A 21,510-nucleotide genomic window follows, 5' to 3' on the forward strand; every position below is an offset into this window, starting at 1 on the left:
AGACTGTTCAATTGATGTATAAAGTAAAAAATAAGCAAGTACTTCTCAGAATTCAAGGATATTTTATGCAAAGAGAAGGAATATATAATTTAAGGGGTTTGTATCATTTTAAAATTGCGGGCGCAAGGACGACCACAAAATGCTTTTGTGTCTCTATTTGTGGCCCAAAAAATTGGAATAAGCTACCTGAGAAACTCCAACGATGTCCAAATATCAATCAGTTTAAATATTTATACAAAGAAACGGTGTTCGACGGATATGTATCTAATGGAAAACGTTGAGTTGTGTTGTATGATGAATGTGCTTCATTTAAATTCTTACTGTTGAATGTACTGGGGTAACTAGAACGAAATAGGAGCTGGTATGCAATACTCACTTCCCTCAGCGGTAGTTACAGTAGTGTTCAGAATAATAGTAGTGCTATGTGACTAAAAAGATTAATCCAGATTTTGAGTATATTTCTTATTGTTACATGGGAAACAAGGTACCAGTAGATTCTCACAAATCCAATAAGACCAAGCATTCATGATATGCACACTCTTAAGGCTATGAAATTGGGCTATTAGTAAAAAAAAAAAAAAAAAGTAGAAAAGGGGGTGTTCAAAATAATAGTAGTGTGGCATTCAGTCAGTGAGTTTGTCAATTTTGTGGAACAAACAGGTGTTAATCAAGTGTCCCCTATTTAAGGATGAAGCCAGCACCTGTTGAATATGCTTTTCTCTTTGAAAGCCTGAGAAAAATAGGACGTTCAAGACATTGTTCAGAAGAACAGCGTTGTTTGATTAAAAAATTGATTGGAGAGGGGAAACCTTATACGCAGGAGCAAAACATTATCGGCTGTTCATCTACAATGATCTCCAATGCTTTAAAATGGACAAAAAACCCAGAAATGCGTGGAAGAAAATGGAAAACAACCATCAAAATGGATAGAAGAATAACCAGAATGGCAAAGGCTCACCCACTGATCAGCTCCAGGATGATCAAAGACAGTCTGGAGTTACCTGTATGTGCTGTGACAGTTAGAAGACGCCTGTGTGAAGCTAATTTATTTGCAAGAATCCCCCGCAAAGTCCCTCTGTTAAATAAAGATGTGCAGAAGAGGTTACAATTTGCCAAAGAACACATCAACTGGTCTAAAGAGAAATGGAGGAATATTTTGTGGACTGATGAGAGTAAAATTGTTCTTTTTGGGTCCAAGGGCCGCAGACAGTTTGTGAGACGACCCCCAAACTCTGAATTCAAGCCACAGTTCAAAGTGAAGACAGTGAAGCATGGTGGTGCAAGCATCATGATATGGGCATGTTTCTCCTACTATGGTGTTGGGCCTATATATCGCATACCAGGTATCATGGATCAGTTTGGATATGTCAAAATACTTGAAGAGGTCATGTTGCCTTATGCTGAAGAGGACATGCCCTTGAAATGGGTGTTTCAACAAGACAATGACCCCAAGCACACTAGTAAACAAGCAAATTCTTGGTTCCAAACCAACAAAATGAATGCCTCGCAGATGTGAAGAAATCATGAAAAACTGTGGTTACACAACTAAATACTAGTTTAGTGATTCACAGGATTGCTAAAAAAGCAGTTTGAACATAATAGTTTTGAGTCTGTAGCGTCAACAGCAGATGCTACTATTATTGTGAACACCCTTTTCTACTTTTTTTTTTTACTAATAGCCCAATTTCATAGCCTTAAGAGTGTGTATATCATGAATGCTTGGTAATGTTGGATTTGTGAGAATCTACTGGTACCTTGTTTCCTCATGTAACAATAACATATACTCAAAACCTGGATTAATCTTTTTAGTCACATAGCACTACTATTATTCTGAACACTACTGTATGAGCTACTACTGTTCAGGCATTGTTGGAAATGAACGTGTATGAACTGGCATCTAGCCTGGGTTGATTTGACTGTATGAGTGGGTGTAGGCATTGATAAGCGTTGCTTCTGCCTACACCTTTCGGGCACCATGTTTATTGTTTTCTTGTCCTTTCTTTCCTGTAACTTTTGTTGAGTGTTTGTTTGTTTTTTGCATTGGTGCCTAATAAATACAAATTCAAATTTTAAAAAAAGGGTACATTTCACATGGATTAAAAAAAAATTGGTCTCCTGTTAGGTGCAATCCGAGAAACATTTTTTGAAGACCTTGTGAACAAAGCTGAAACAGTTACTCAATATTATCAATTAAAATCAGTGCAATCTCAAATAATCTATAATTTACAAATATCTTAATGACAAAATAGTCTTTTAAAGGGGATGTTTTATAAAGTCAGACAATGCTACTGCACTTCAACCAGTAGAGAGTTGCAGCTGTATTTTATGAAGAAAGAAACTTTGCAAACTTTAAAAACAAACAAACCACAAAACAAGTGTGTTATGGCATCTGATAAAACATTCCTATGGGAAGAAAGACTACAATTTTTTGAAAGGTAGGTATGGTTCAGACTGGCTTAGCTAGAGTCCTGGTAAGAATGTACAGAATTTAAAATATTTTCATAAACAAATGCAAATTAAACAATTCTGTATAATCAGAAGATTTTATTCCACTCCACCTTGAGGTTGTAGCTGGTGATGCTACACACAAAAGCAGTATAATGACCAGTTTCCACAGATGCCAATACAGTGGTTTGCAAAAGTATTGATACCCCTTGGTATTTCACACATTTTAATTTGTTACAGAGGAGGGTTTTATTAAAAAGAAGATCTGAAAGTTCAGCTACAATTTGACAGAAAGCACATCTGAGATGCAAGCCTAGATTTAATGTTTTGGTAAAAACCAAAACAAAACAAATGAAAAAAAAAAAAACCTTCCTCTGTACCACTTTATCATGAAGCTGTGTAATCGGGGATACAAAACGCAAAACATGCACTATGCACAATTTCGCCAATCACAGCCACAAAAGCCTGTAGCTTCTTCTGGGTTGTCTGGGTGTCTTGGTGGCTTTCCTCACTCTTTTCCTTCTTGTACAGTCACTCAGTTTTTGAAAACTGTCTACTCCACACAGATTTACCAGAGAGTGCCATACTGTTTGTATTTTTTAATAACTGATGTAAATAAAGTCCAAGACATATTCAGTGACTTGGAAATGTTCATGTATTCATCCCCTGACTTGTTTGAAGAAAACTGGCAATTAAACTGATTATTTACAGGTATTATACCAAAGAGGCTGATTATTTATGCAACCCATCATCTTGGCTTTTATATTTTCAATTAATTTATATCAAGTTGTAGAGATTTACTTTCAGTTTGAGTCTAAGGAAAATCATTTAGAAATTTTATATTGATAAGCCTGATTTACTTTTTGTATTTGAAATGCCATAAACAAATTAAAATGTGTGAAATACCAAGGGGCTGAATACTTTTGCAAGCCAATGTACCTCCTTTGGAGTTGTTGTGGTGGTTTCCCTCAGCCACCTTCACAGTCACTTAGTTTTTAAGAACTTACCATAAAGTACCATACTGTTTGTTTGTCATAATTAGTGGTACAAGTTAGCTCCAAGGCATATTATGTGAATTCTATGTTAACGCGCCCTCCCCAACTTGTCTTTAAAAACAAGAAACTGGATGTGAATGTGTAGCCAGCCTATACACAGGTACCAAGAGGAGCAGGGGAAGAATCTCTGAATTTTTCCCAGTGAATACTGGTGTTATGGTTTGAGTTCTGATGTGACGCCCAAATGCAGACAACAGGAAAGATGTGTACAAACAGTGTTCTTTAATCAAAGCCAATATTCAGTCTAAAGTTATACACAGGTGATCAAATTATTCCAGCCACAAGTCCAAAAATCAAAATAGTCTAGGGTTTTGGCAGATCTGGTCTTTCAGTATGGCTGTAAGATTTGAATGCTAATCAATGACCAAAGGTGACAACTGGATGTCCTGGGCACTAGGTCTAGTTTCATGGTGGAGTGGAGCAGAGAAGGATTTTAAAAAAGCATGTGCTACTCCTCCCAAAACATGGGAGACAACAGTAATGCTGTGATACAAAAAGTGAAAACTACTGTGTACATCAGCAAATCTGTCTGTCTGTCTCACACACACACACACACACACACACACACACACACACACACACACACACACACACACACACACACACACACACACACACACACACACACACTGAGCTTGGAAATAAAATCAGCATAATGCTACCAAGTCGTCAACAGCAAACTGACTGCGTTAGTTTACTTTCCCCGTTTCAAGTCAGAGTTTTGGAGCTTAAAAGAATGAGGAGAACAGAGAAACAGAATTAAATGATAGAACAGGATCATTACATGTGCCCAAAATACAATTTGTTTCTGACATTGTAAACTTCAAACTGCACACAGCCTCTCAAAGTCAAGTGTGATGAAAGTGTGCTGGGGTTGGAGCAATGTTTGTGTGCATTACCTGCACATTTTACTCCCTGAGCGATGAGACCCCACATGAAGTTGGCACAGTACTCGCACCAGTGAGGGCCCCTGAATGTATGAACCTGTTGGCAGAGAGGCTAAAATGGTGAGATAATATTCACCTTATAACCTTCATGATCTTCAAGTAGTACCACACTTTATCTGGTGTAGGCCAACGAAAAACAAACACTGAAATAATGCATTTGAGGATAAAAATGATTTAAACAAACTCCAATAATTTTAATGAATGAGTTATTAATAAAAACCAACTCCCAAAATCCACTCGTGATATATTAAGGTAACAGGGATATGGTAAACTCTACAGTTCCTTAAATGGCTACTTGAGGTTGGCTCCCAAAGGCACTTAATCCCCACAGAACCACATGTTAAAATGTCAAACTTTACAGGAGAAATAAGTATGTTTACAGCCTGGCAAAAAAGAAGAAAAAAAAAAAGAAAAAGCTATTGGTCTCTATAGCTATTTTCCCCTTTCCGTGACACCTGTACAGCTGGGTGATTTCTTTTTTTTTTTTTTTTTGTAAAACTGATGAGTTTATGCAATTTTAGGCCAATACGTTGTGAATAATTAGGGGTGTTGACATTTTGAGTAACAGCTGTGTGACGAGTTCGGGCCTCGCTCACAGCGGCTGCTCTCTGATGTGAACTCAACACAGTCGAGCTGGCTGTTCGTCCTTTCTGTATATTTTATTATAGATATCTGAGACAATATCTGCTGTGCAGTTGACTGCGCTAACAGAGCATCAATGTGTTTTGTGGACTGGGAAAGGTGTACGACCGGGTCCCTCACAGTGTCCTGTGGGGGGCACTGTGGGAGTATGGGGTATCAGAACTGCTATTGGACTCTATACTCTGGAGTCTATATGACCAAAGAAGGACCTGTGTCCGTATTCTTCGCATTACATTGGACACATTTCTTGTGGATGTTAGACTCTGCCAAGGCTGCCCCTTGTCACTAATCCTGTTTGTGATGTTCATGGATGGGATTACAAGGCACAATCATGGACCCGAGGGTGTCCAATTTGGTGGCCTCAAAGTTTCATCTCTGGTTTTTCTGGATGTGGTTCTCTCGGCTTCATGAGGCAGTGACCTCCAATGTGCATTGAGTAGGTTTGAGTGTCAAGCGGCTGGGATGAAAATTAGCTCCCCAAATCCGAGAACATGGTCCTCTGTCAGAAAAGGGTGGGTTGTCCCCTCTGGGAGAGCTACTGCCCCAAATGGAAGAGTGTAAGTATCGCAGGCTCTTGTTCACCAGTGGGGCTAAGTTGGAGCATGAGATCGATAGATGGATTGGGGTAGCATCTGATGTTTTACAGATACTGTACCAGACTGTCATGGTAAAGGAGGAGCTGAGCCAGAAGGCGAGACTCTTAATTTACCAGTCAATTTATGCTCCTATCCTCACCTATAATCATGAATTTTGGGCAATGACCAAAAATATTAAGGTCACAGATGCAAGCAACAGAAATGAGAATCTCCTGTCAGGTATCTGGGCTTACACTTCTGGACAGGGTGAGAAGCTTGACTATCCTTGAGGGACCCTGAGTAGAGCCACTGCTTCTTCATATCAAAAGGAACCAGATGAGGTCATTCGGGTGTCTACTGGTGAGGATGTTCTCTGGTCGTCTCCTATGGGAGGTCTTCCAGGCACGGCCAACTGAGAGGAGGCCCCAGGGACGGCCCAGGGCAAGCTGGAAGGATTATATTTCTCAGCTTGCTGTGAAAGCCTCCGGGAAGTTACAGGACTTGGCTGAGGATAGGGAAGTGTCGGATAAGCTGCTTGGTCTGCTGCCAGTGTGACCCAGACCAGGATAAAAGGTAGAAAATGAATTAATTTAGCTAGCTTCACTAACACCAGGTTAGCACTAATCAACAGGTAGCCTGGTGATATTAGCTCTAGTGATTGCACTAAGAAGATATGTTTTAATATTCACAACTAAGCCATCCTTTATGAAAACCACCTCCCAGTCCACAAAAATATGCATTTATCAAAGACTGAAAGCAAAGCTAGTCTGTTAGCCATAGGTTTGCTTATTTGGGAACTTGAACTAGGGCCATGACTGGACTTCATTTGCACTGTGCTGGTCACGGCGGTCTTGCCCACGTTGCACCTCTTTAACCATTCATGAATTAAGCACGGACCCAATGGTGACATTTGGTGCAAACAAATATGAGCTTCAAAACAGCTCTTCTGAAAACTGATGGGTGAAGTAGCGGAGGGTTTGTCCATATTGGAAAAACTGCATGAAGGTGATTTTTTGTGTGTGTGTGTGGGGGGGGGGGGGGGGGGGGGGGGGGGGGGGCTTGTTTGTGTTGACATTTTATGAAATTTAGAAGGCCTTATGGCACAACAGAAAGAGTACATTAAACATTTCTGATGGTCCAAGTTGAATGATCACTTTTTTAATGCCTGGTCCACATAGTCACCATTATTGAAAATCTGTAATATCATCCAATATTTGCACCACATTTCATAAAATCTTGCAATGCATTTGAGTAATGATACACACAAAGTCAAAAGTAGAACTTTTTGCATGTCTGGCACTATGGGAGACAGCTGCTTCTTCAGTAGCTCTCCAGTTTTTAGCTTTTTTTTATCCTTTCGAGCCTTTTGCTCTTCTCATGCAGACATTGTGTGCTTCATATATACCCCATAGGTATTTTTAACTTTCCAACACTACCAGGAGCCAACTTTTTCACTTATTCAAGTGAGAAACTGCTGGCTCAGACAACAAAGGGATGAGACAGGATACAACTCCCCATCCTGGCAAAGTTGAGGAGGAGACCCAGGGGGTGCAAGGCCAAGGCTAAGCTAAAGGCTAGGCTAGCAGACAACCGGAGGCACTACAAACCATTGATTCCCTTCGTGATCATGGGAAATGTGAACTTGCTGCTAAACAAGGTCGATGAGCTGTCCGCACTGAAAAACCAGTGGATTTACCGTGAGAGCAGCTTGTTTATCTTTATAGAGATGTGGCTAACCCACCTTGTACTGGATATGCTAATGTGGACCTGCTGGGATTCACTGTAAGAGCCAAGAGACACTAAAGCGTACAGGAAAAGCAAAGGTGGCATCATGTACGTTAACAACTGCTGGCGTAACCCAGGGCATATCTCCATACAGTCTTGAGTTGCCAGGATCTCAAGCTGCTAGCCATTAGCCTGTGGCCATACAATCTAACAACAGAGCTTAGTCACACGATCACCATCTGCGTTTACATTCGCAACTGCATTAGTTTCACAATATTTTCACTAAGCAACGTATTTCTTATATAAATAAATATTTATGCAGAAATAATTTTTTATGCAGAATACAATGATTAAAAACGTAGATTAACACATTTCCGAGGAGATCTCACACCCCTAATTATAAAAATGTGGCTGCACTCACGCATGCACAAATTTTGCATCATCAGTGACGCAGCTTCATGATGAAGTGTTATAGAGGAGGATATTCTACAAAAGAAGACTGAAATTTCAGCGACATTTGCCAGAAGGTACATCTGAGATGTAAGCCTTGCACTGTGTGCAATTTGTTCAATCGCAGCCACAGAAGCCTATAACTTATTCTGGTTGTCTGGGTGTCTTGGTAGCTTTCCTCGCTCATCTATTCGCATGGTCACACAGTTTTTGAGAACTATCTACTCCACACAGATTTACTATAGCATGTCATACTGTTTCTATTTCTTCCTAATTTATATAAATAAAGTCCAAGACATAATCAGTGACTTGGAAATGTTCATGTATCCATCCCCTGGCTTGTCTGAAGAAAACTGACAATAAAAGTGATTATTTACGTGTGTTATACCAAAGTGGACAGGACAATTGACTTGTTGTATGTTAACTTATGCAACCCATCATCTTGACTTTTATATTTTTTTTATTCTATATCAAGTTGCAGAGATTTGGTTTGAGTTTAAGGAGGATAATTTTAGAATTTTTATATTGAGAAACCTGAATTACTTTTTGTATGTGAAATGGCATAAACAAATTAAAATGTGTGAAACACCTAGGAGCTGAATACTTCTTCAAGGCACTGTAAAACCATAACAACAGAATGGATAGAATGTAGTTGGAGAGATACAAAAACTATTTATTGGTACTCCAAACGTGGGTTTGCGAGTTTCCTTCATTTATTAAGCCTAAGTCTGGCGCACAAAAATGCCACCACTGCTTGCATTGCAGCATGCCATAAAACTTGAAAATGTAAAATATGACTGTATTAAAATGTTTTTCTATTCTTGCATCTGCAGTACCAAACTGTTCTGAGGTTTATTTATGTATGATGTTCAATCAGGAATTGTTCCAGTTTTTCCAACACACAACACAGAAGACAAGTGGAAATATACCACTCACCTTGAAGTTGTGGATCTTCTCATACTTGGGTACCAAGTCACTCTCTCTCAGGGTGGCCCGCCGCACCAATGATGTGAGCTGTGAAAGGGCAAATGATCTAATTGGTTGCCAGAAAGTGGAGGCAGGAGAGGCTGGTTTGGAAAGGGCAGGTGCACGTGGGAGATGGGGCTTTAGACTAGTGTTTGGGTCCAATGTACTGCCACAAACTGGCAGAGTGGGAATGGAACCACTGACTTTTAGTCCAAAGGCAGCAGTAAACACAGCTCCATTCTTCTTTCCCTGACTGCTGGATTTCTTTTTCCCCCTTCTTACAAAGTATGACTTTTGACGTGGCATTGTCTGAGATATTTTGCAGTGAAATTGTATCTTAAACTAGACTAGATAAGCTGCTTATAGAAGATTTTGGCTTTAAATGCGAAACTGTGACCCCACAAACAGTTACAGTGAGAATCTTACAATACAAGAGAAAATAAAATCAATACTTTTAAGAATACACAAATAAGCCCAACATATCTAGACAACCGGACTGAAAAGGTCAAATCCAGTTCACAGCAAAATACAAAAGGAATTTAAAATTTCAATACAAAAAATAAATAAAAACAATAAAAAAGAAAAAGATAATCTTCACTTCTTGACAGGATTTCAAAACATAAGAAAAATGTTTTAAATTCCATCAAATGAGACTGATGTTGTAGGTGTAAATCCAGGATCCTGGTCTCAGGTACATGGTGTCCTGTGTGTGAGAGTGTGTGTCTCAGCCTACACGACTGTGTGTGCTAATCTACTTTCTTCTTCCTATGACAGTCTGCACACTCACGAGGCAAAAGCAGTGAAAATGTGAGCAACAGAAACAGAGAGAAAAGAGAGGAGGGGTGGAGCTAAGGTGTAGTAACAGATGAATGTAACAGGTTACAGTGAGAAGAGAATGAACCAATCATAATCAAGCTGGACTCGGCATACATCATCAATTCTGTCATTTCAAAGGTCCCAAGAAACAGTGAGAACAGAAAACTCACACACACTCATCTTCAACCACTTACTCCAATTAAGGGTAACGGGGAGCTGGAGCCAATCCCAGCAGTCATAGGGCGTGAGGCGCGGTACACACTTAACAGGACACCAGTCTGTCGCATGACCACATATAGACAAACAAACATATTCCCATCCCCACGGACACCTACGGACAATTTAAAGTTTCCAGGTCATCTAATTTGCATGTCTTTGGATGTGGGAGGAAGCCGCACAAACATGGGGAGAACATGCAAAATCCACACAGCACAGGCGGGAATCCATCCATGACCTTCTTGCTGTGAGGCAATAATGCTAACCAATAAACCACTGTGCTGCCCCGATGGAAAACTATTACCGTATAATAATGACAGAAAAATACTGTAAAATAATAGCCGCCCTTTCTCTGTTTCAATAGACCATTTGTTTTCTCTGTGTGCCCCCCCTTCTTTTTCCTCATTATTATTTTACTATTTCTATCATCATTCCCCTTCCTGAAGAAAATCTCGTACAATTATGCTGCAAATGTACATTCTGTACTACTGCAACACAATTTTTGTGACAAGTCTTTTAAAAATGTTTAGGAAGCGTAGTTGATTAACATTTCCATGCTGCAGCTCGTTCAGGGGCACATGGATGATAATCTCCCTGGAAAATAGTAGAGGACTGACATTCATACTTGTTTACGCTTGTTTCACTGTGTTCACACCCTGTTTTAGGGATACAGTCTGTGAAAGCCCGAAGATATGATCGCCCTACACTGCACATTATCTGTGGCACCTTCACGAAGGAGGTGATAATTTTGGTGGTGTTTGTCTGTCTATTTGCAGAGTTATTAGACAAAACATACTAAGCTGATTTTCTTCAACTTGTTGAAAAGGTGTGGTATGGGCCAAGGAGAGAACCAATAACTTTTGGAGCAGATTTAATTCAAGTGTCCGAGTCACAATTTTAACCCCCCCCCAAACATTGTAAGATAGGGCATTTTCAGAGGCAACATGATGATGATGATGATGATGATATATATACATATATATATATATATATATATATATATACTCGTATATATATATATACACACACACACACACAGTAATGTTCAGAAAGATTAATCCAGGTTTTGAGTATATTTCTTATTGTTACATGGGAAACAAGGTACCAGTAGATTCTCACAAATCCAACAAGACCAAGCATTCATAATATGCACACTCTTAAGGCTATGAAACTGGGCTATTAGTTAAAAAAAAGTACAAAAAGGGGGTGTTCACAATAATAGTAGCATCTGCTGTTGACGCTACAAACTCAAAACTATTATGTTCAAACTGCTATTTTAGCAATCCTGTGAATCACTAAACTAGTATTTAGTTGTGTAACCACAGTTTTTCATGATTCCTTCACATCGGCGAGGCATTCATTTTGTTGGTTTGGAACGAAGATTTTGCTTGTTTACTAGTGTGCTTGGGGTCACTGTCTTGCTGAAACACCCATTTCAAGTGCATGTCCTCTTCAGCATAAGGTAACATGACCTCTTCAAGTATTTTGACATATCCAAACTGATCCATGATACTTGGTATGCGATATATAGGCCCAACACCATAGTAGGAGAAACATGCCCATATCATGATACTTGCACCACCATGCTTCACTGTCTTCACTGTGAACTGTGGCTTGAATTCAGAGTTTGGGGGTCGTCTCACAAACTGTCTGCGGCCCTTGGACCCAAAAAGAACAATTTTACTCTCATCAGTCCACATTCCTCCATTTCTCTTTAGGTCAGTTGATGTGTTCTTTGGCAAACTGTAACCTCTTCTGCATGTCTTTTATTTAACAGAGGGACTTTGCGGGGGATTCTTGCAAATAAATTAGCTTCACACAGGCATCTTCTAACTGTCACAGCACTTACAGGTAACTCCAGACCGTCTTTGATCATCCTGGAGCTGATCAATGGGTGAGCCTTTGCCATTCTGGTTATTCTTCTATCCATTTTGATGGTTGTTTTCTGTTTTCTTCCACGCATCTCTGGTTTTTTGTCCATTTTAAAGCACTGGAGATCATTGTAGATGAACAGCCTATAATTTTTTGCACCTGCGTATAAGTTTTCCCCTCTCCAATCAACTTTTTAATCAAACTACGCTGTTCTTCTGAACAATGTCTTGAAAGTCCCATTTTCCTCAGACACCTGATTCACACCTGTTTGTTCCACAAAACTGACAAACTCACTAACTGAATGTCACACTACTATTATTGTGAACACGCCCTTTCCTACTTTTTTTTTTTACTAATAGCCCTATTTCATAGCCTTAAGAGTGTGCATATCATGAATGCTTGGTCTTGTTGGATTTGTGAGAATCTACTGAATCTACAGGTACCTTGTTTCCCATGTAACAAAAAGAAATATACTCAAAACCTGGATTAATCTTTTTAGTCACATAGCACTACTATTATTCTGAACTCTACTGTATATCTCCTGATGAGCTTGTTGAGTCTGTTCATGTCAGGTGCCTTCAGCCTGCTGCACCAGCACACTACAGCGTAGAAGGTAATGCTGGAGACTATTGAGTGATAAAACATCTGCAACATATTTTTGCAGACACTGAAAGATCTGGGCCTCCTGAGGAAGTACAGTCTGCTCTGACCTTTCTTATACACAGCATCTGTGTTTACAGTCCAGTCCAGTTTGTTGTCTATGTGGACACCCAGGTACTTGTAGTAGTCCACAATGTCCATCTCAGTTCCATTAATGGTAACTGGGTTTGGACGGATCTTTCGTCTTCTTATGTCCACCACTAGCACCTTCATCTTAGATGCATTAAGCTGCAGGTGCTTGAGTCTACACCACTCCACAAACCTGTCCACCACACTCCTCTACTCAGCCTCCTGGTCTCTGCCAATGCAGCCCACAATTGCAGAGTCATCTGAAAACTTCTACAGGTGGCAGGACTGTGACTAGAACCTGAAGTGTGAACAGAAAGGGAGACAGGACCGTCCCCTGTGGTGCCCCTGTGCTGCTCCTGATGCTGTCGGATGCAATGTCTTGAAGTCTGACATACTGTGGGTGGCCTGTGAGGTAGTTGATAATCCAGGCCACTAGTGGAGCCTCCACCTTCATGTCACGTAGCTTATCGCTGAGCAAGTCAGGCCGGATGGTGCTGAACGCACTGGTGAAATCAAAGAACATGACTCTCACAGTACTGCCTACCTCCAACAGGTGAGAATAAGCTCTGTTCAGCATGAAGATGATGGCGTCCTCCACTCCCCTGTTGGGCTGGTATGCGAACTGCAGGGGGTCCAACTATGATTCAGTGAGTGTGTGGAGGTGCCCCAGGATGAGCCTCTCAAGTGACTTCATAATGTGATGTTGGGGCCACAAGTCTGTAGTCATTAAATGTGCTGAGATTCTTCTTCTTGGACACAGGGACCAGACATGAGGTTTTCCACCACTCAGAACTAACCATTTGGCTCAGGCTCAAGTTGAAGATCTGCTGGAAAATCCCACACAGCTGGGAAGCACATCCCTTCAGTATTCTTGGGCTGAGGCCATCAGGACACAGGTGACTAAACACTTAAAAACACACAAGCACCTGACACTCACATTAGTACCATGCTATGGCCACCTTGTATCAAAAAAAAAAAAAAAAGGCTCAGGGCTCACAAGTATTGATTTTTGTGTGTTTTGTACAGTGTTTAAGGTTATTTTATGTGTTTTATATCTTAACATGACAGTAACAGATTACAATCAGGTCTGTATCAACCCCTGACCTACATTACCTCTTGAGAGGCAGGGCTTTATTGAGGAAGGGAGAAATCAGGCATATGTAGGGTGTTAATATCTGTATCATCTCTTCAGAAATTCATGAAATTTATGTTAAAGAAAGTGGGAAGAAAAAAAATCCTGGATCCATGCAGTTAATCAGATTCATTTCAAAACTGGCTTCTTCCTCAGCCAATATTCACCAAGAAAATCAGTTTAGCAGTTTTTGCATAATCCTGCTAAAATTTGTTTCTAATACTTACACAGATGTGCGTGTAGTGTTGGTGCAGAAAGAAAGAAAGAAAGAAAGAAAGAAAGAAAGAAAGAAAGAAAGAAAGAAAGAAAGAAAGAAAGAGAAAATTAATTATGAAGTTGTGCAGTTTAATTATTACATGTAACAAGAGATACTTTAAAAATCAAAGATAGAGTGACTTTTGTTCTTGCCAAACTTGTATCAAGTTTTCTTAAAATAAGACAATGAGTTCAGTATCTCTTTCAATGAAGTTACTCTTACACTGTCAAAAAGTACATTAATGATCCATCCAGCCTTTTTAATCTATAAAAAAATGGTATGTATTTGTTCCAAATATCAGAGTGGGCAGAAATGGGCAGATCAGCTTCTACCTATCAGTTGTGCTGTCTTTTATTATCATAGAATATTAACAAATGATGCTCACCTTTCAGCCTAAGTGTGAAAGGGCTTTTGTTTTGTAGCCGTTTTGACGGTGAACTTTGGGAAGCCAGCAGGAGAAGGAAGTGCCTGCTCATCATCAAGGAGGATAAACATCTGGACAGTGTCTGAATTAACCTTTCATTTTTTGACAGGAATCCTTTAAAAGCAGGCAAAGTATCTATGAAAAATAAAGCAGGAGAGTCGTATGCAGTAGCTCTACTTACTCCTGACAGTTTTCCAATTTGAAAGCTTTTGCGTAGGTTTAGGATCCTTTTGTGCAACAACATAGTGGGTGCATAAAATGTGTACTGGCTATTCAAAATGCACAGCAGTTACCAACTTATCCAACTTGCTCAGATAGTGTTTCAAAGCTTTGAAAACCAAAGGTGGGAAAAAATAAATAAATTTGATGATCTGTACTTTTTGACTTCAAGTGCTACAGCTAACACAATGAGCAACAACTTATCAACACAGCCAATCATCCATTAACACAGGCAAAACAGTGAATATGCATATTTCATTGTGAAAGCCTGCACATTCCCTACACAGATCGTGATATACAATGCATCCAGAAAGTAGAGCAAAACTCGCCTAAAGCGTCAGTCCAGTTCAGTTTACCCAATGAGTTAAACCTCACCCTCTCCATTTTATATGAAATTTGGCAGAGGGATAATTTATGGCCAGAAAAGCCAGAATTTCAATTTTCACATTTCTCAGACCAATGGTTTTTGAGAAATCACAATTTAAAATTTTCACTGTTATGTCAAAAAAGGGCATGGTCTCCAAATTTCAAACTGCTGTAACTCGGCAACCACTCATCCAATTTTGGGGAAAAAAAGGTATTTCTGTAAATGGGAGACCACAAAAAATCTAAATCTGGCATTTTTGTATTTTGGTATTTTTTTAGTTGGATGACCCTTTGACCTATGTTTTGACCTTGAAATTGACAATGTGGGACACCCCCAACCTCTGACACCAGTATGAAAAATGTAGTCCTATGTGTCAACTACAACATATAAAAAAATGGAGGGGTTTTCTTTTTCATTTTCATGTAAAACCATGTGGAAGTTGACATACCCAATCGTTCATAAATTCAGTGTCCATTTTGTATACTTCCATATATTTATATACACAGTGCCTCAGGTTGTTATTTTCTGAGATATACTGTCAATCAAAATTTCACAAACGTCAATGAAAATTTCACAACTGTCTCAGTTTTATGATCAATGGGTCTGATTTTTACTCCTTGTCAACAGGCCAGTTCAAACAGTGGCTACAAATTCTGGCCAGGTCATTGTAAGAAATACTGTAGTTTCTGGTTGAAGAAGATTTCAAGAATGGAGCACTTACCACACAATGTACATCAGATTCAAGAATCCAACAACAATCATCCATGGATGGCATGTGGAAAGTTTTAGCTGGTCCCTTAAGATGCATACAATGAATCTTGTAGTCAAGAAACTCTTCTTAGACCTCCTCCACCAAACCAATCCATGGGGCATTATCGTAGCTGCAGCACACAAAGTTCTGAGGTCTAATGACTAGAGACATATCAGCACTGCCTTCATGTTCACCACACAAGGGTTCTTGAACTGCCACCAAATCTGGAAGGTTCACTTCTTCACCGAGTCCATAGACCTGCATCTTTGTCAATAAAACTGGGATGAAACGATGGAACTGTAATGTTCCTTTGATGGTCTTAGCAAGGTTGAATCTAGGCTTGAGTTCATTTTCACATTTAGTCACCTCATGTACTGGTACATGAAAGAAGTGGATATCTATGATATTCTTCACACAGTGGTCAAACATGGCAAGAGATGTAAGAATATGACAATCGGACAAACACTGTAAACTTCTCTTAGTGACCAGCCTTTTCACTGTTCCACCAATACCATCACAAGCATGTAGTTTTCATACCGGTGTCAATGACCTGTCATTGTGGATTTCAGGAGGACCAGGAAGACCACCTCCCGACCACTTCACATAAACAGTGAGACAGTGGAGGTGGTGGACAACATCAAATTCCTGGGATTCCACATCACCAACGACCTCTCTTGGTCAGTCAACACCTCCCACCTGATGAAGAAGGCAGAGCAAAGGCTCTTCTTCCTCAGGAAGCTGAAGTGGGCTCGACTGTCCCCTCATCTCCTTCTACGGGAGGACTGCTGAAAGCATCCTCTGTCAGGGTATGACTATATGGTATGCCAGCTGCACAACAGAAAACAGAAAAGACTTGGCTCGGGTTGTGAGGACAGTCCAAAGGATTGTTGGAGCTCAGCTTCCTGTCCTAGATGTTGTGTTTGCTGGACGTCTGCAGAGGAGAGCCACCAGGATCTCCACTGACCAAACTCACCCCAGACACCATCTGTTTGCCCCGCTCCTATCAGGGAAGCGATTCCACAACAAAAAAAACCAGACTAGCAGACTGAAGAACAGCTTTTTTTCCCCAGAGCTGTAGCTACAGTCTGAGCCACACACTATTGTTCCTACTGGAATTTAAACAACCACGGCAGTGTAAATTTTGCATCTCAGTTTGTAAATAACATGTTTATTGTTGTCTTATGCACCTTATTGCTCTTATATTTTATTTTCATTTTATTTTTCTATTTAATCATTGCTGCTACTGACTGGTTGTCACCAACGAAGTTTCATTTTTTATTACAATGACAATAAAGTCTCTCTTGTCTTATCTATTAAGAGATTGAGGGTGTCCCACAGTGTCAATTTCAAGGTCAAAATGTAGGTCAAAAGGTTATCCAACTAAAAAAAAAAAAATAACCAGATGCACAAATACCAGATTTAGATTCCTCGTGGTTTCCCCTTTACAGAAATACTTTGTTTTTCAAAATCAGAGAAGTTGCTGCTGAGTTACAGCAGTTTGAAATTAGGAGGCGACACCATTTTCGCAAAAAAGTGAACATTTGAAATTGCAATATCTTGAAAACCGTTGGTCCAAGAAAGACAAAATTTGAAATTATGGCTTTTCTGGCCAAGAACTACCTATATAGCAAATAATACAACCCCTGGCAAAAAATTATGGAATCACCGGCCTCGGAGGATGTTCATTCAGTTGTTTAATTTTGTAGAAAAAAAGCAGATCATAGACATGACACAAAACTAAAGTCATTTCAAATGGAAACTTTCTGGCTTTAAGAAACACTATAAGAAATCAGGAAAAAAAAAAATTGTGGCAGTCAGTAACGGTTACTTTTTTAGACCAAGTAGACGGAAAAAAATATGGAATCACTCAGTTCTGAGGAATAAATTATGGAATCATGAAAAACAAAAGAACGCTCCAACACATCACTAGTATTTTGTTGCACCACCTCTGGCTTTTATAACAGCTTGCAGTCTCTGAGGCATGGACTTAATGAGTGACAAACAGTACTCTTCATCAATCTGGCTCCAACTTTCTCTGATTGCTGTTGCCAGATCAGCTTTGCAGGCTGGAGCCTTGTCATGGACCATTTTCTTCAACTTCCACCACAGATTTTGGATTAAGATCCGGACTATTTGCAGGCCATGACATTGACCCTATGTGTCTTTTTGCAAGGAATGTTTTCACAGTTTTTGCTCTATGACAAGATGCATTATCATCTTGAAAAATGATTTCATCATCCCCAAACATCCTTTCAATTGATGGGATAAGAAAAGTGTCCAAAATATCAATGTAAACTTGTGCATTTATTGATGATGTAATGACAGCCATCTCCCCAGTGCCTTTACCTGACATGCAGCCCCATATCATCAATGACTGTGGAAATTTACATGTTCTCTTCAGGCACTCATCTTTATAAATCTCATTGGAACGGCACCAAACAAAAGTTCCAGCATCATCACCTTGCCCAATGCAGATTCGAGATTCATCACTGAATATGACTTTCATCCAGTCATCCACAGTCCACGATTGCTTTTCCTTAGCCCATTGTAACCTTGTTTTTTTCTGTTTATCAATCAATCAATCAACTTTTTTCTTGTATAGCGCCAAATCACAACAAACAGTTGCCCCAAGGCGCTCCACATTGCAAGGCAAGGCCATACAATAATTATGAAACACAGTCTACGTCTAAAGCAACATAACCAAGGGATGGTCCAGGGTCACCCGATCCAGCCCTAACTATAAGCCTTAGCGAAAAGGAAAGTTTTAAGCCTAATCTTAAAAGTAGAGAGGGTATCTGTCTCCCTGATCTGAATTGGGAGCTGGTTCCACAGGAGAGGAGCCTGAAAGCTGAAGGCTCTGCCTCCCATTCTACTCTTACAAACCCTAGGAACTACAAGTAAGCCCGCAGTCTGAGAGCGAAGCGCTCTAATGGGGTAATATGGTACTACGAGGTCCCTAAGATAAGATGGGACCTGATTATTCAAAACCTTATAAGTAAGAAGAAGAATTTTAAATTCTATTCTAGCATTAACAGGAAGCCAATGAAGGGAGGCCAACACGGGTGAGATATGCTCTCTCCTGCTAGTCCCCGTCAGTACTCTAGCTGCAGCATTCTGAACCAACTGAAGGCTTTTTAGGGAACTTTTAGGACAACCTGATAATAATGAATTACAATAGTCCAGCCTAGAGGAAATAAATGCATGAATTAGTTTTTCAGCATCACTCTGAGACAAGACCTTTCTGATTTTAGAGATATTGCGTAAATGCAAAAAGGCAGTCCTACATATTTGTTTAATATGCGCTTTGAATGACATATCCTGATCAAAAATAACTCCAAGATTTCTCACAGTATTACTAGAGATCAGGGAAATGCCATCCAGAGTAACGATCTGGTTAGACACCATGCTTCTAAGATTTGTGGGGCCAAGTACAATAACTTCAGTTTTATCTGAGTTTAAAAGCAGGAAATTAGAGGTCATCCATGTCTTTATGTCTGTAAGACAATCCTGCAGTTTTAGGTGTTAATGATGGCTTTCGTTTAGCTTTTCTGTATGTAAATCCCATTTCCTTTAGGCGGTTTCTTACAGTTCGGTCAGACGTTGACTCCAGTTTCCTCCCATTTGTTCCTCATTTGTTTTGTTGTGCATTTTCGATTTTTGAGACATATTGCGTAATTTTTTCTGTCTTGACGCTTTGATGTCTTCCTTGGTCTACCAGTATGCTTGCCTTTAACAACCTTCCCATGGTGTTTGTATTTGGTCCAGAGTTTAGACACAGCTGACTGTGAACAACCAATATCTTTTGCAACATTGCGTGATGATTTACCCTCTTAAGAGTTTGATAATCCTCTCCTTTGTTTCAATTGACATCTCTCGTGTTGGAGCCATGATTCATGTCAGTCCACTTGGTGCAACAACTCTCTAACATGTGATCACTCCTTTTTAGATGCAGACTAACGAGCAGATCTGATTTGATGCAGGTGTTAGTTTTGGGGATGAAAATTTACAGGGTGATTCCATAATTTTTTCCTCAGAATTGAGTGAGTCCATATTTTTTTCCCTCTGCTTGGTCTAAAAAAGTAACCGTTACTGACTGCCACAATTTTTTTTCTTGATTTCTTATAGTGTTTCTTAAAGCCAGAAAGTTGCCATTTGAAATGACTTTAGTTTTGAGTCATGTCTGTGATCTGCTTTTTTCTACAAAATTAAACAACTGAATGAACATCCTCCGAGGCCGGTGATTCCATAATTATTGCCAGGGGTTGTATAACCATATAAACTGGAGGGGGTGAGGTTTAAAAATGCATTTTTTTGGGTGACCTGAGATGAACTGACCCCAACCCATCATCCTATAAACTGGATACTCGCACTCACTGGACAAACGCAAAAGTCCCAATGTATTTGTATGGTTTTCCATGTAATAAACACAGTATATACCAGATTTTGTAGAACAGATTTTCGCTTGCATCGGACAAAATGTCACGCCACATCGTAATGTATTCCCATTAAACTCTTGCATATACCCTGACCGGGCAGAGCAGTCTGGATATACCTAGTAACAGAGGTACAAAATTAAGTTCAGCACTGACACTCGCCAATTCGAGGAAAGTGGGACCATATTTCCTTGATTTAAAAGCAGAGGTAGGGCTGTCAAGATTAGGAATTTCTGGAGATGATTAATTGTCAGACAAATAATTGCAATTGACGAATATATTGTCTATTTTTTTTCCCCTTCTTTATATTCTACTATTGTAGTATAATTACACAACTCTGGAAGAACGTTTGGCTTCTGTGAGTGGAGAAACTGGGAACGTGCACCATTTTTATTTTTATCTTCATTTCATACACTCCCAACTTTTTCTGATTTGTGGTTGTTTCTGTTGCATTTCTGAAATTGTTTCTCCTCATCAGTCACGTTTTGTGCTTAAACACTACATTAAGCTCAAGACTGAACAAATAAATACCTTTGGAAAATAACAGCTGTTAAAGCTCAGAGTTCTCAACTGCTTTTTGTGATCTGTGCGTCTGAACATCACCACATCACCATGTCAGGATTTTTATTTTTTTATTTTTTGTGGCTCAGTTCATTCATGTATTCTCATTTTTAAATATGTTTTTAAAGATATTTGACCGTTTATTTCATCTCATAAATTCAACATACGCGCACTTGGTGTGAACAGGGCGGTAACGGCAGAACCACGCCTTTAGAGAAAGTTCAGAGAGAAGTAAAAGCTTCACGTTTTGGTTTTGTTAAGATGTTCACTCGGGTTAAAATTGTCTCTATGCTCCGCGCTCGCTGCACACTGATGGTTCTCAGACTGTAACGTGTCGCGCCTGCATTCAGGAATCTCCCTCACGCACCCCCTCCCAGTCAACAGGCTGCAGCGCAGGACTCTGCGCGCGCACACACACACACCGACAGCTCCGCATTTTAGACGGCTTTTGAGAAGACGGCCGCTGTTTTAATCTGCCGTCCAAACGGCAGGACAGATCGCCTTAAGACGAGAGCGAGGCTGCAGCCACAATGACGTCAGATTCTGAGTCGTTTTATGCTAATTGTGGATAAAATAAATAATTCACGGTAATCGCGAATATGAAAAATAATCGCGATTGACGAATATTGTAATAATCGTGACAGCCCTAAACCCAGGTATTTATTTTTTCAAAACCATGCGCAGACCCGGTGCCTAAACGAGGCAGGGCATAATTCAAGGCCGGTGTCACCGACCGAACGGTACCCCTAAAAATCTGTCCGCCCTGCCTTCACTATGCATGCGGCATTTCTGAGTGTCAGCAGTGATTCACCGATTATCACCTCATTTCTGCTTAAACCTGCACTCTTGTCATCATCTATCTCAGCGACAGATATCTGAAAGCTTTTGTACAACAATCATTTCCACATAAATTCAACATTATTTCGGAG

General features: G+C 39.9%; 1 protein-coding gene across 1 annotated transcript in view; it reads right to left on the reverse strand.

Annotated features, from left to right (window-relative positions):
* LOC117513935 (N-chimaerin-like) overlaps positions 1-21,510 on the reverse strand; it is a 69,392-nt gene that overhangs the window by 15,479 nt on the left and 32,403 nt on the right. The window contains exons 9-10 of the mRNA XM_034174191.1: positions 8,776-8,853; positions 4,400-4,484 (exon numbers count right to left, since the gene is read on the reverse strand). Of these exons, the coding sequence (XP_034030082.1) occupies positions 4,400-4,484; positions 8,776-8,853 (163 nt within the window). The remainder of the gene's footprint in view (positions 1-4,399; positions 4,485-8,775; positions 8,854-21,510) is intronic.

This window comes from Thalassophryne amazonica, chromosome 1, assembly GCF_902500255.1.
Source record: "Thalassophryne amazonica chromosome 1, fThaAma1.1, whole genome shotgun sequence".
NCBI classification, from domain to species: Eukaryota; Metazoa; Chordata; class Actinopteri; order Batrachoidiformes; family Batrachoididae; genus Thalassophryne; species Thalassophryne amazonica.